The following is a 12,196-nucleotide window of genomic DNA, read 5'->3' as shown; positions in this document are numbered from 1 at the left end:
GGGCGCGGGGGCGTGGCCCGCGGCCGGCGGCGGCCGTGGCGGCGCAGAGGGCGCGCCGGGGGGGCTCGGCGCGGGTGCCGGCAGCGCGGCCAGCGGAGCAAGCGGGGGCGAGGTGCTTGCACACGGCCCGCTCGTCGGCTTGGCGGTGTCGGGCGCCGCCACCGCGTACCTGCCTTTGCTTCAGGGCGCGGCCACGCACACGCAGCGCGGCCCCCACATGATCGCCCTCCATGCGCAGACTTGTGCGTCGAGCGGCCTCGCTTCGAGCAGCTATGATTCCAGTGGCTGCGCCTCCAGCAGCTACGCTTCGAGCGGCTTCACAGCCTGCACCGGCGGCAGCAGCCTTTCCTTTGAGTTGGCTGGCGGCGCGCTCGACCCAGCCCCCCTCTCCCTCGAATTCGCACGTGGCGCGAACGGGCAGCCGCCCGGCGCCGTGGCGGCTGGCAGGGGCGGCACCGTGCTACTCGGCACGGCCGCGCCCTGGGAGCCGCTGCCGGCGGCGACACAGCAGCAGCAGCAGCAGGAGCAGCTCTGGTTTCTGCCGGAGGTCCGCGACCCGCCTGCGCCATCGCCCCCGCTCGCGCTGCGCGCGGGCGCCGCGCACAGCACGCACAGCATGCAGGTGCCACTGCTGGCCGCGCAGCTGCAGGCGGTCGCGCCCCACCTGATGCAAATTTCGGGTGCCAGCGGCGCCGAGGTGTCCGCGCAGGCGCTCGCGCCCGGCGTCTTCTGCCTGCACATGCGCGGCACCTGCCTCGCCGTCGAATTGGCGGGCCAACTGGTGTCGTCACTCGTGCAAGGGACGGGATGATCCGGCAAGGTTTTGATCCAAGGTCTGAGAAAGTAGCTGTGATCTGCCAGAATTCACGTATTACTACGTATATGCCTTATTCTCTCTGCACCGGCCGACAACGGCGCACACACACGCACACACCCCTTCCTCCCACGGCACCGAGACGCGCCACAGGCCCTCGCCGCCTGCACCCCCAACGCATGTTGCACGGCCCGACGCGGCCCCCCAAGGAGCACCTTGTTTCGAACTTCACGGCTGGGCTCGGTCCCAAAGCATGGCTCTGCTTCTGAGCACTGCCCCTTTTGCCTGCGACGGCCTCTGGACAGATGGAGATCCTGTCTTTCTTGGGTTGGGAGGGCACACCCAGGACGCATAGCCGCCCGCCCAGCCAGGCGTTTGCCTGCTTCTCGCGCGCCCCTTGCCGCCAAGACCCCCATCGGTCTCGAAGCTCGCGGAAAGCTGGCCGCCTTGCGCCGGGCGGGCGGGCGACGGCGGCCTGTTGATCCAGCACTTTCGGCTTATACACAAGACCGCTTCGCAACCACTGTTTGGACGCGCCCTCGGCCGCAGCCGGCCCGCCGCGCGGGCCCCGGCAAACGCCGCCCCCGCCCGCCCCGGCTCCTTTCTCCTCGCCACTGCTGGAAACCACAACACCAGGGTAGGCCGAAGCGTGCCTTTCCATGCGCCGATGACCGCGCGCCGCACGCGCTGGGGCGTCTCTTTGTTGATGCGCACGCGTCGGCCCTCGCGCTGCCGGCGCTCACCCCTCGTCTCGGGGTCGGATTATTAATGCACACTCGTTGCGTGGGACGTCCAGCCCGCGTACCGTCTCTTGGCTGCTCTGCCCCGAACTTCGTACTACCAGCCAAGGGATGACTTGCGCTCGCGGCGGCCGCCAGCCGCCGGCTGCGCCCCCGCCCGGGTCCCGGTCCGGTTGCGCGGCGCTCGCCGAAGGGGCCGCCGCGGCACGCCCGCCCCCCACTTACGCACCCATGGATCAATCCACAGCTTCGGAAGCGGGCCAGCCCCATCAATATCCTCTGCGCCGCCACATTGTATTATGTTTTCTGCTTGATTTCCTGGATTTCTGGACTGCAATGCACACGACTGCCCATCCAATGCACTGTTGGGATCGCACCGCTGCACACGAACAACGCGCCTCAATGCGCCCGCTTGAATCCGCACATCGCCCCATTGCGCGCCCTCCCCCCGCGTTGCGGCGCGCGGCGCCTCTGAACGGCGCGCCGCCCTCGCATCCGACGTTGCTGCATCACGCAATTTTCAACGGGCTCCAGCGCCGCACCCCTGCATGTGGGGCTTCGTGTTTGGGTTGGGAAGGGACGGGGACACGCACCTTGCATGGCTCGCCGCAACAGCAACGCCTGCGCCTGCGCGAACTCAGCGCGCCTCGCGCTCTACTCAACCCCCATGGAAATGCACTGACACCGCGAGAGCAGCCGGCGCCCGAGGCGCCCGTCCCGGGTGGCACGGGCACTGGGCCCGCCGCACGGTACCTCGCGTTCGCGCAGCCGCCCCGCCCTTGTCTCTGCAGGCCGGCGGAGCGCGGCTGCCAAGCGCGCTGTCCGAAAGCGCAGGCGCTGCTGCCCCGATCGCTCGCACGTCTGAGTGCGTGTGCGAACTCGCGACTTGTTGCGTGGCAGCCGCCACAACCGCAAGCGGCCCTACCCCCCTCCCCTTTCCGCCCCACAGCCGCGAGCTCTAAATAGCCGCCGCACCCAATGCCGCGGGCGACGCCGAACCCAGGGTGTGCGGGGACACAGCATCGGCTGTTGTTAATGCATTTCAAGGGGGTTGTGCGGAAGTTCGCCTAGGCCCCACGGGGTGCAGTCGGGTCCGCAGCAGAATCGCCTGCTTTTCAAAACAGACTGCACCAAGTGCATACTTTTCAGTCACCAGCCCCTGCGTGCGGCCACACGCGCACAGTACCTATCACAGACACCCATAATTATCTCTGGCTGCTGCACCACAAAAGGAGAATTATTGGCTGTATATGGGCGCCGTTGGGCGGACCCGAGCGCGACTCGGTGTGTAACGGTATACGACACCCCTCGCAATTTTCAGGGGGTCTCCCTTGCTGTTCGCGCCAGCGGCGTTTGGGCGCGGCGGGGGAGGGGGCGATGTGCCGTGCCAGACTTCGTCCGAGGCTCAAATGTGGCTGGGTTCAGAGCCGGCGGGTGACTTAAACAGGTCAACGATTGTTTGGGGGCAGTGCGGGGGGCGGGGGAGTTGTGGAGGCGACTCGGCGCCGGGGCATGCCTGGAGGACGAGGCCGAGCATGAACTCGGCGCTTGCACCAAGAATGCCTGTCTGGCTGAGCAAGAGCTAGTTTGCGATACTAGGCATGCAGCAGCGCGCACATGCAAAGCAGGCAGGGGTGAGACAAATGTAACGCAAGCGTGGCCCGGGCCCACCGGGCTCGGCAGTGCGCAGGCAACCGGGGATGACATGAGCCACTGCTGCCGCTGCATCACTCAACCGTGTTGTGCGGCACCATTATGGAAGGGCGCACCGACGCACCTGGGACTGGCCGGCTGGATCGCGCAATGCCGCCCACCATACACAAGCGATCCACCGGCAAGTCGCGGGACCGTTGTCTCTTGGGCTGTCAAGCGGCACATGGCGCCAGCTGTGACATGCCTCGTTGTACTCAAAGCACACAACGAATGGGTTTGCAGATCAGGGAAGGCAGGATAATTGTCACGAGCCCGTCTTCGCACCAGCCACCTCACGGCCAGGTCAAGTTCCGACATGGTCGCACCAGGGAGCAGGCAAGGTAGAGCCGCTGGTCCCTTTGATACTACGATACAGCTGATATAAACCAAGAGATTGACACCGCGCGACTAAACATGGGGAATTACCAGACTCGGGGTCACAACTCACCGAGGCCGTCAATGCGCACGGTGTGGACGGCAGGCCACTCGAGGCAGCTTTGATGGCAATATAGGAGAATCTGAATCATGACACCATCGTCCGGCGCACGCTGGTCACGGCCCGCCCCGGCACTGGTTCTCGCGTTGGCCCTGGCGCTGGCGGCGCAGCACTGCAGCACCGTTCGCGCCGCGCCGGCCTGGATCCCAGACATGACGATGAAGTTTGAGTATCAGCTTAGTAAGGTCTTCGACGTTGCTAAAGATTTCGACCCCAACGTCCAGGTCCGCAGGGGGACGGCCACGCGCGCTGGGTCCGCGTGGGAACTCCCACCGACTGCTTGTCGCGCGCCACGCGAACACCAGCGCCCCCGCAGGGGGGGGGGGGCGCGTCCCATCCCAAGAAGCAAGCCTGCAGTCCTGCGGTTCAGCGGGTTCGCCGAGATGGTGCTGACTGCCGGCCCCCACGGCGGCGCACGCGATGTGGCATGCTGCGGCCCCCAGCCGCCACGCGCCCCCAACCATCGACGACCCGCGGCGCGCGCGCGCCCCCGCGGACCCCGCCAGGTGTACCTTCTAGACTGCTCAGACACCCCGGCAGACGCAGTGGCCGCCATCAGGGCCCAGGGAGCTCACCCCATCGGCTATTTCAGGCAGGCGGCAGCCCGCGCGCGCGCGGGCCCCTGCTTCAGCGCCTAACATCCCCCAAGCGGCGCATGCGAGCTCCTCGCGCCCTGCCGGGGGCCACGCAGGCGCGACGCCCGACCGCGGGCCCCCCCGCAGTTACATGCCGGTCGCCGCTCCGGGCGGGCCGCGCGCGTGGCCGCAGCGATGCTGGCCCAGCCGACCGGGGAAAGGCGTGCATTCCGCGCCGTTGAGCCGCAGCCGCCTCAGTGCCCCCACCCGCCGCCCCGCAGCGCTGGGACCTACGAGGCGTGGCGGGACGATGCGGCGGCGCTCGCGCCTTACAAGGGGGCGCGCCTGCCAGAATGGGCCGGCGAGTGGTGGGTCGACATCAGGCAGGAGGGCGTGAGGGCAGTCATGCGGCAGGTGAGGGCCCCCGGCGGTGGCATCACTGGGCGCAGCATGCAGCGGCGCAGGGGCGCCGCTGGCGGCGGCTCCAGGCCCTGCCAGGGACGCTCGCGTGGCGCAGTGGCCGCGAAGGGGTACGGCGTTGACCCTGGTTTGACTGTGCCCCTCGTCCGCATGTATACGTCCGTCACCCCTTTTGCCGCCTTGCAGCGGATGCAGGACTGCAAGGCCAAAGGGTTTGTGGGACTGGACCCTGATGTGAGCAAAGAGCGAGGCTGGAGTGATGCTCTTGCGCCTGCTGATCTTGAATGCACAATAACCAGGCCCGACTGACGGGCTGGCGCACTGACCGCCTGCCGGCAAACGAGGGGCCTCGCGCGGCCCCTGCATCAGAGTGATCAGCAGGTGCTGCTGCGCGGCACGCTGCCGCGCCCGCCTCTGCAGGGCGGCTCCCAGCACCCCGCCACTTCCTGGCTCCGCAAGTAAAGACACAATACTTCCCACTCGCAACGAGACGCGCTCAATTACCACTGTCGACTCAAAACGCAGAACGCGGACGGCTACACAAACACAAACGGCCTCGGGCTCACCGCCGCCGACCAGCTGGCGTACAACAAGTGGCTGGCCGCCACTGCCCATGACCTTGGGCTAGCCATTGGCCTGAAGAACGCCATCGATCTGATCCCAGATCTCGTTTCGGACTATGACTTCTTTGTGAACGAGTGAGCAGGCGGCAAAGCAACTGGGGTTTGCGTGGCTGCTGCCGCCGCAGCTGTTAGAGACGCTGCGCCGCAAACTCCGGTGTCTTCTTCAATTTCACCGCAGGCAGTGCGTTGTATTCAATGAGTGCGGCGCGTACCTCCCAGCCAAGCTAGGTGGGCCTGAGCTTAACAAGCCTGCATGCCCGCCCTTGCTGTCACGCCGCCGTGTGCCGACGACGTGAAGCAACCCCGCCCTTGACTGACTCCTTTGACCAGCCAGCATGCGATGCTCCCATTGTGGTTTCCAGCTTGAACATTAGTGGATCCTTTGACAGACAAGCATCGCGATATTCATCACAATTATTGCCCTTGTGCAGTCCATTTCATTAGTCGTTCTGAACTCAACGCCTGCTGGTACAAACCCCTATGTTGTGTGACCACCCACAGCCTACAAGCCTGTGTGGACCATCGAGTACGTTAGGGCGGCCTTCAAGACTGCCTGCGCCAACCAGGCCACGTACGGCATCCGTACCTTGCTAAAGGTGGGCGGCAGAGTGCTGTTTTTTGGGCAGCTGTCAGAGGGATGCCATCACTGCATTGGTGCTGTCCCTACATGGATAATGCCAGGTTGCAAGTGTGCTGGTTCCAGCCGTGTCAGGTGAATGGCGTGACACGGTACGGCGCCGCTGTGCCGGGACGCACGCGGCGGGCAGCTCGCAAGCAAGTCAAGTGTGTGTTGACGCCGCCGCCGGGCATCAATGAGCACCCCCTTATGCATTGCACGGATCGCAGACAAAGGCCTTGGACTCGCACAAAGAGGAGTGCGCTGCAGGCGAGGAGCCGCAGCCCCCGCCAGTCAATGGCACCAGCGGCGGCGGCGGCGGCGGCAGCGGCACCGGTGGCGGGAGCGGCGGCGGCGGCGACGGCCGCGTCATTGCAAGCATATGGCAGCCAAAGGCCTCCGACAACCTGGCGTTCCAGTATCAAATCGGGCAGGCGTTCGACCCCGGGAAGCACATGCTCTCGGGCGTCCAGGTGGGCCCAAGGCCGTCGCAGCCGCCTGCCACCATACAGGCCGCGCTCGCCGGGCGATGGGCCGGCTGCCGATGCCAGCAGGCCGGCTGGCCGGCTTGCTGATGGCAATGGCAACCAACCGGCGCCCGCTCAGCTGCAGGCCTCTGCCACGTGGCGGAGCCGATCATTCCGGCCTTGCCTCCTCCGCCGCAGCATTGAAATTGAACGTCTACTCACCCGTACCCAAACGCGCACGCATGACATCATTAATCCCATCCTAACCAATTTACCCCCCCCACCCCACCCCCCGGTCAGGTATACTTCGTGGACTGCATGGATACGAGCGCCGAGGCCGTGGCTGCCATCGCATCCGCCGGAAGTTACGCCGTCGGTTACCTCAGCGCTGGCACACTTGAGACCTGGGTGGGTGCCCCCCAGCCTCAGCAAGGGGCGCGCTGCAGGGCGCGGGGGGAGGGTGCCAAACAGGACTGTCCTGCAGCAGCGGGCGGAGAGAGGAAGGGACGCGGTCGCCGGCCGTCCCTGCGCCCATATGCACGTTCGGACCGTCACGGTCAAGCCCCTAGGTAGCTCTTGGCGATGACTCATTTTAGGTGTTCTTCCTCACGCACGCGTGCACACACGCACGCACGCGTGCACACACGCACGCACGCATGCGCGTGCGCACCCCCGCACACACACACACACACATGCTCGCACGTACGCACACTCACACACAGCGCCCTGACGCCGGGGACTTCACGGCGGCTGATCGCGGGGCCGCATCCGGCGCTGGGGAGTTTTGGCTTGACATCAGGTCAGAAAACGTCAAGGCCGTCAGTAGAAAGGTGCGTGGGCCCGTGACACTGCGGTATGCAGATCGGAGAGGTGGACATGCGTTTATGTGACAGGGTGCCTCATGCCTGAACGCGGGCACACGTGCATGCAAGGACGGGCCGAAGAGGTGTGGCGGGCGTGCTTGAGCCGCCATCACACGCGCACCACTCCTGCCAAGATCCCTACACGCCAGAAGAGCTGCCACTCCTGCCATTGCCCCAAACCCTGCAGCGCTTGGAGGTCTGCAAGTCCAAGGGTTTCGTGGGGGTTGACCTCTCCAACTTGGACGCCTACGACGCCAACAACGGCCTCGGGCTAACCGCCGCCGACCAGCTGGCGTATAACAAGTGGCTGGCCAACACCACGCACGACCTCGGGCTCGCGGCCGGCCTCAAAGCCGATCTGGGGCAGATCGCTGACCTGGCAACGAGCTTTGACTTCTTCACCAGCGTGTGAGTGGGGTGCGGCCGCAGCAGCAAGGATGCTCAGCCTCGACGCGCGTCCGGTATTCGCGGAGCAGCGTCGCTCTGTCCCGATCGCCGAATCAGCACCCTGCATACATCCTCGGTCCCGCGAACCTCAATCTCCCATACACAGGGGATGCCAGCAGGCAAAGGCGTGCGACCAGTACCAAGTGGCAGTGGCGCTGGGCAAGCCCGTGTGGAACCTCGAAACGCGGCTTGGGGACTTTCTGAAGGCCTGCAAGTGTGAGACTGCCTACGGCGTCAAGACAGTCCGCAAGGTGCGCCGCATGCCAGCGTGGCAGGCAGGGCCGGGGTTGGGGCTGTGCTGGGAGTTCGGCTTGGAGACCGCGTTGGTTTCTTGTTTATGATTGCCTTTGCAAAGGCAATCATAAGCAATTGGTTGTGCCAAGGGCTAGTTGGTGGATGTTTGAGACAGGGCTCTGGCCAGCGTGCGGGTTCTTTTCCCCCACCTGCGCTCGGACCTGCTCATTATTTTGCCGCGCCCCCGCCCTGCCCCCGCACGCACGCCGCGTGGCGCGGCAGAGGTCAAAGCTGGATGCGTACAGGAAGGCCTGCAGCCCTGGCGCCAGCAACCCAGCCAAGTGTCGGCCGTCTTGGAGGGGCTGAGAGTGCGCCGGGCTCACGGCTGTCCGCGCAGCCTTCCGTTTTGCGGCCAACAAAGGCCTGCAGCGACGCCGCGCCGGCGCTGCAGCAATAACGACAGGCGGTTTGCCGGAGGGCTTGGGCCGTTTGGGCGTGCGTGTGACTAATCTCCTAATGGTGTCTCTCAGCAATATCACATAACAGGTCGAGGCCTCTTTCAGGCACAATGTTCAGGCCTGGTTGAGGTCACAGGCTGCGGAAGTCGGCACTACAAACATTGTATTGCCCTGCCTGGCCCGGGGTCAACACCTGCACCTTCCTAGGCGCGCACAATGTCCGCGCGGATCCTTGCAGCAAATGACCCAACCTCTAAACAAAAGCCTGGCCCTTTTGGCTTTGGCCTACCACTGGATCGCGTCCTTGCAGGGGGCGTCCCTTGCTTGGGACGGCGCGCCCGCACAGCGTGCACACAGCATGGCTCCATAACTGCTGCCTCAAAAACGTCGCAGCTGCTGCACATGCAGCGCTTCAAGTTGAAATCCGCTTGACATGATGAAACTCATGGCTTCCTCCCATGCGTGCAAGCATGTTTACCCAGTGCGCGCATGCATGCACACCCGACACCGTGGTGCTCGCCGGGCTGCTGATGTGTGAGTTGCGACAGTTGGTTCCCTTGCCCCTCTTAGGCCACACACTGGACATGCACGCCTCACGCCCTATTTGCGGCAATTCCAAACCTGCTGCATGGCTGAAGCTGGACTGCTTGCGTGGAAACGCCCTGCGAGGGCAGGTGCACGCACAATGGCGCAGCACGCATGCATAAAGTGGACGCACAGACTCATCCGTCTATGATGCACAGCAGCACACATTTTTTGGGCCGCCACTGCTCGACCACCGCACCGCATAATCTAGGCTTTCGCTTTACTTGCTTGGCTGAAGGCTGCTCGTCGTTCTCGGTCCTGCCGGCCCCAGCTTTGGCGCCAAGGAAGCACATGAGAGTGTTTAACAAGCTCGGCCCTCCCTCACGCCCCTGACGTCATCACCGCCGCCTTTTTGCGGAAGGACCCGCATGACGAATACAGGCCCGCAAAAGGAGTATCAGCCGCCGTGGTCAAAGCTTGCCGGCGGCCCACGTTTTGGTCCACTGGCTGGGGCCGGCGGCGAGCTCCCGCCCCTGCTCCCTGCCATCTTGCACGGGTGCCCCGCGCGTTGCGCTTGCTGCAGGCTTCTGACGCATATGTAATTTGCCGTGAAGATGCTATCAAGGCATGCGATGCAAGACAGTTGTTGCTGGGGTGTGTGCACACGAGACCCTGTTTGCCGGGCGCGTGCTGCATCGAGCAGTCGACTCCACTTTGACACGCCTGCAGGTGGCTGCCCAAAGCATCGGTGCAACAAGTCTGGCGTATTAGGGGCCATGAGAAGGAATTTTCAGGGGAATGAGTGGGTTGTCCTGGGTGCACCGCCACTCAGGAAGACACGCGCTCACTTCTCCGCGGCCCGAACCACTCGCTGGTGCCATTTCGAAAAGAAACGCGTGCACTGCCTGTCAGGCAGCTTCGTTTTTGTATACATTAGTGCATTTATTGATCGTTTATATGAGCCACGCAGCGGGCCAGCCAAGGTCGGGTGTGTGCATTTTTCTCACGAGGAAGCACGCAGGCACCGGCTCGGAGCTGACCTGGAGGCGCATCTAGCTTGAGTGACCGTCATAATGATGACCGTGGCTCTCTGGGCGACTGCTGCAGCCCTGGTGGCTGTGTCGCTGCAGGGCCAGGTCACGGCCCAGGTGGTCGATGCAGCTGCGACAACCTGGTGGCGGCCACGCCTGGGTTACAAGTTCCAGTACCAACTGAAGATGGCGTTTGATGTCAAGAGGGACTTCATCCCGGGCGTGCAGGCGAGACAGCGCGGCGCGAGCACGTGGCCCGGGCGCAGAGGCGCGGAGATTGGCCGCGAGCCGCCGCCACCTGCTGAGTGGGTTTGCAGCCGCACTGCTTCCCGGCGTGCCAGCCGCCCAAGCAGTTGCGCCGCGCAGGCTGCTGTTGTAGCGTGCATGGGCATGCCGGCGTGCCTGCAACACATTAGCCGCGGAGCGATACGGCCCCCTCGGCTGCGGCCACAGCCAGCGCCCACCCTGCAAGAGCAGGGCCGCGGGCACGCACCGGCTGGCAATCAGATCAGAGCCGCAGCGTGCGCGTCACTCCATCGCATTGCCTCCGCTGATTCCTCTCAGGTTTACCTGATCGACGGTTTCGAGGCCACGAACGCTGACGTGGCGGTGATCTTGTCAAAGGGGTTCTTCCCAATCTGCTACTTCAGCGCCGGATCCTACGAGGACTGGGTGAGGCGTCTGCGGATGAGATATTAGTGGCCAAGCGGGCACCAAGGCGTTGGGATTACACTCGGGACGCGGCAGCGGAGTGTACACTTGATGAGTCGCGTGGCGGTGCCAGGGGAGTGAACAGGGAGGGGCAGCAGCAGGGCGCGTCCGCAGGCACCTATCTGCAACACGAACTTGCATCTTCCTACGCGCGAACGCATGAATTGGCCAAATCACATCTTGAAAACTTCTGCAACCATCAAATTAACTCAACCCAGCGGCCTGACAAGGGGTTGTTCCAGGCCAGTGACTACGGGAGCAAGCTGAGCGGCTGGGCCGGCGAGTTCTGGCTTGATGTGCGGTCGGCAAACGTTAAAGTGATCATGACAGCGGTGAGCGTATGGGTGTTGGTGTGCATGTGAGCATGCAGGCATGCAATCGCGCACATGCGTGAGCGTTGGTGTGTGCATGTATGTGTGTATTCCTGCGTGTGTGCGTGTGGGCGTGTGTGCATGTTTTGGTTCGTGCGTGTGCGTGTGTGTGTGTGTGTGTGTGTGTGTGTGTGTGCACGCGCACATGCACATGCAGATACTGCATGCGTGCTGGTGCACTTATTCATGCGCTCAAAGTGCCAGCACGATCAGCAGAAGGCAGATCATAGTTTGACCGCGCAAGAGGAGTGCTCTAGGCCAGAAATCTGGTCGCGCCTGCCTCCACCTGACAAGCTGCTGGTCCGCATCCATCCGCCTTCCACCCCGACTGTGCAGCGAATGAAGATGTGCAAGGCAAAGGGCTTTGTGGGCATAGACCCTGATGTGAGACATAAGACTCTCTGCTGTGGGATGGGGTTCAGGGATGGCCGAAAAGGGGGCTTACGCACCACTGGGCCATGCCAACCTGGTTGTCACGGGAGCCAAGCCAGAGCGGCGGCATCCTCGCCCGCGACGTGCTGCGCCAGACCGGCATCGGTCCGCAATGCTGCGTTGGATTGCCGTCTGCTATGCATTTTGGCCTGCATCTGAAGCCATCCAGGGTCCTTGCATAGGATGTCGGAATTATCAGCCCGAGTGACTGTGATCAGAGGGCTGGTAAGCACCACAGTCTCCGGGAATGAATCCCCTTTAGCCAACCGGCCGACGCCCCTGCTCTCGGCCCGACACCCCCTCGACCCAGAACGTCGACGCTTTTGCAAACCCCAGCGGCTTCCCTCTGACGGCCGCCGACCAGCTGGCGTATAACAAGTGGCTGGCCGCCACGGCCCACGGGCTGGGCCTGGCCGTCGGCCTTAAGAACGACGTGGGCCAGATCCAAGACCTCGTGGGGGATTTCGACTACTTTGTGAACGAGTGAGCAAACGCAGCACGAATAGGTCTTGTCCGACCTGCAATCCGAGGCATTCGGCGCTGGGGTATCCGTGACACAGCGCCGGCAGCAAAGCCGCACCCTGCAGGGAACAGCGCCTGGTGTTTGCTGGGCGTCCTCGGCCTCATGCTCCTGCGACCGACTGTGCCTGTATCCACCCAACCTCGTTGCCCGCCCCTGCC

The 12,196-nt window shown here is 64.1% G+C and overlaps 3 protein-coding genes across 3 annotated transcripts; all 3 read left to right on the top strand.

The window, feature by feature from the left end:
- Positions 1-3,771: 3,771 nt before the first annotated feature.
- On the top strand, positions 3,772-4,380 carry MNEG_5402 (hypothetical protein; the record flags this gene model as incomplete). Its single annotated transcript, XM_014046126.1, has 2 exons — positions 3,772-3,966; positions 4,249-4,380. 2 exons carry the CDS (start codon positions 3,772-3,774, stop codon positions 4,378-4,380), a joined length of 327 nt encoding a protein of 108 aa, XP_013901580.1.
- A 132-nt stretch (positions 4,381-4,512) lies between these two features.
- MNEG_5401 (hypothetical protein) lies at positions 4,513-8,444 on the top strand (the record flags this gene model as incomplete). The annotated part of the gene is made up of 10 exons (XM_014046125.1): positions 4,513-4,971; positions 5,263-5,435; positions 5,539-5,588; positions 5,862-5,956; positions 6,207-6,449; positions 6,744-6,851; positions 7,166-7,273; positions 7,494-7,714; positions 7,860-8,004; positions 8,409-8,444. 10 exons carry the CDS (start codon positions 4,513-4,515, stop codon positions 8,442-8,444), a joined length of 1,638 nt encoding a protein of 545 aa, XP_013901579.1.
- Positions 8,445-10,046: 1,602 nt separating this feature from the next.
- MNEG_5400 (hypothetical protein) lies at positions 10,047-12,002 on the top strand (the record flags this gene model as incomplete). Its single annotated transcript, XM_014046124.1, has 5 exons — positions 10,047-10,310; positions 10,566-10,673; positions 10,931-11,044; positions 11,420-11,467; positions 11,826-12,002. The coding sequence occupies 5 exons, from the start codon at positions 10,047-10,049 to the stop codon at positions 12,000-12,002; spliced, it is 711 nt and encodes a 236-aa protein (XP_013901578.1).
- Positions 12,003-12,196: the final 194 nt, after the last annotated feature.

This window comes from Monoraphidium neglectum (assembly GCF_000611645.1).
Source record: "Monoraphidium neglectum strain SAG 48.87 unplaced genomic scaffold scaffold00801, whole genome shotgun sequence".
Classification (NCBI taxonomy): Eukaryota; Viridiplantae; Chlorophyta; class Chlorophyceae; order Sphaeropleales; family Selenastraceae; genus Monoraphidium; species Monoraphidium neglectum.
This window is presented reverse-complemented; position numbering and strand designations above follow the sequence as displayed.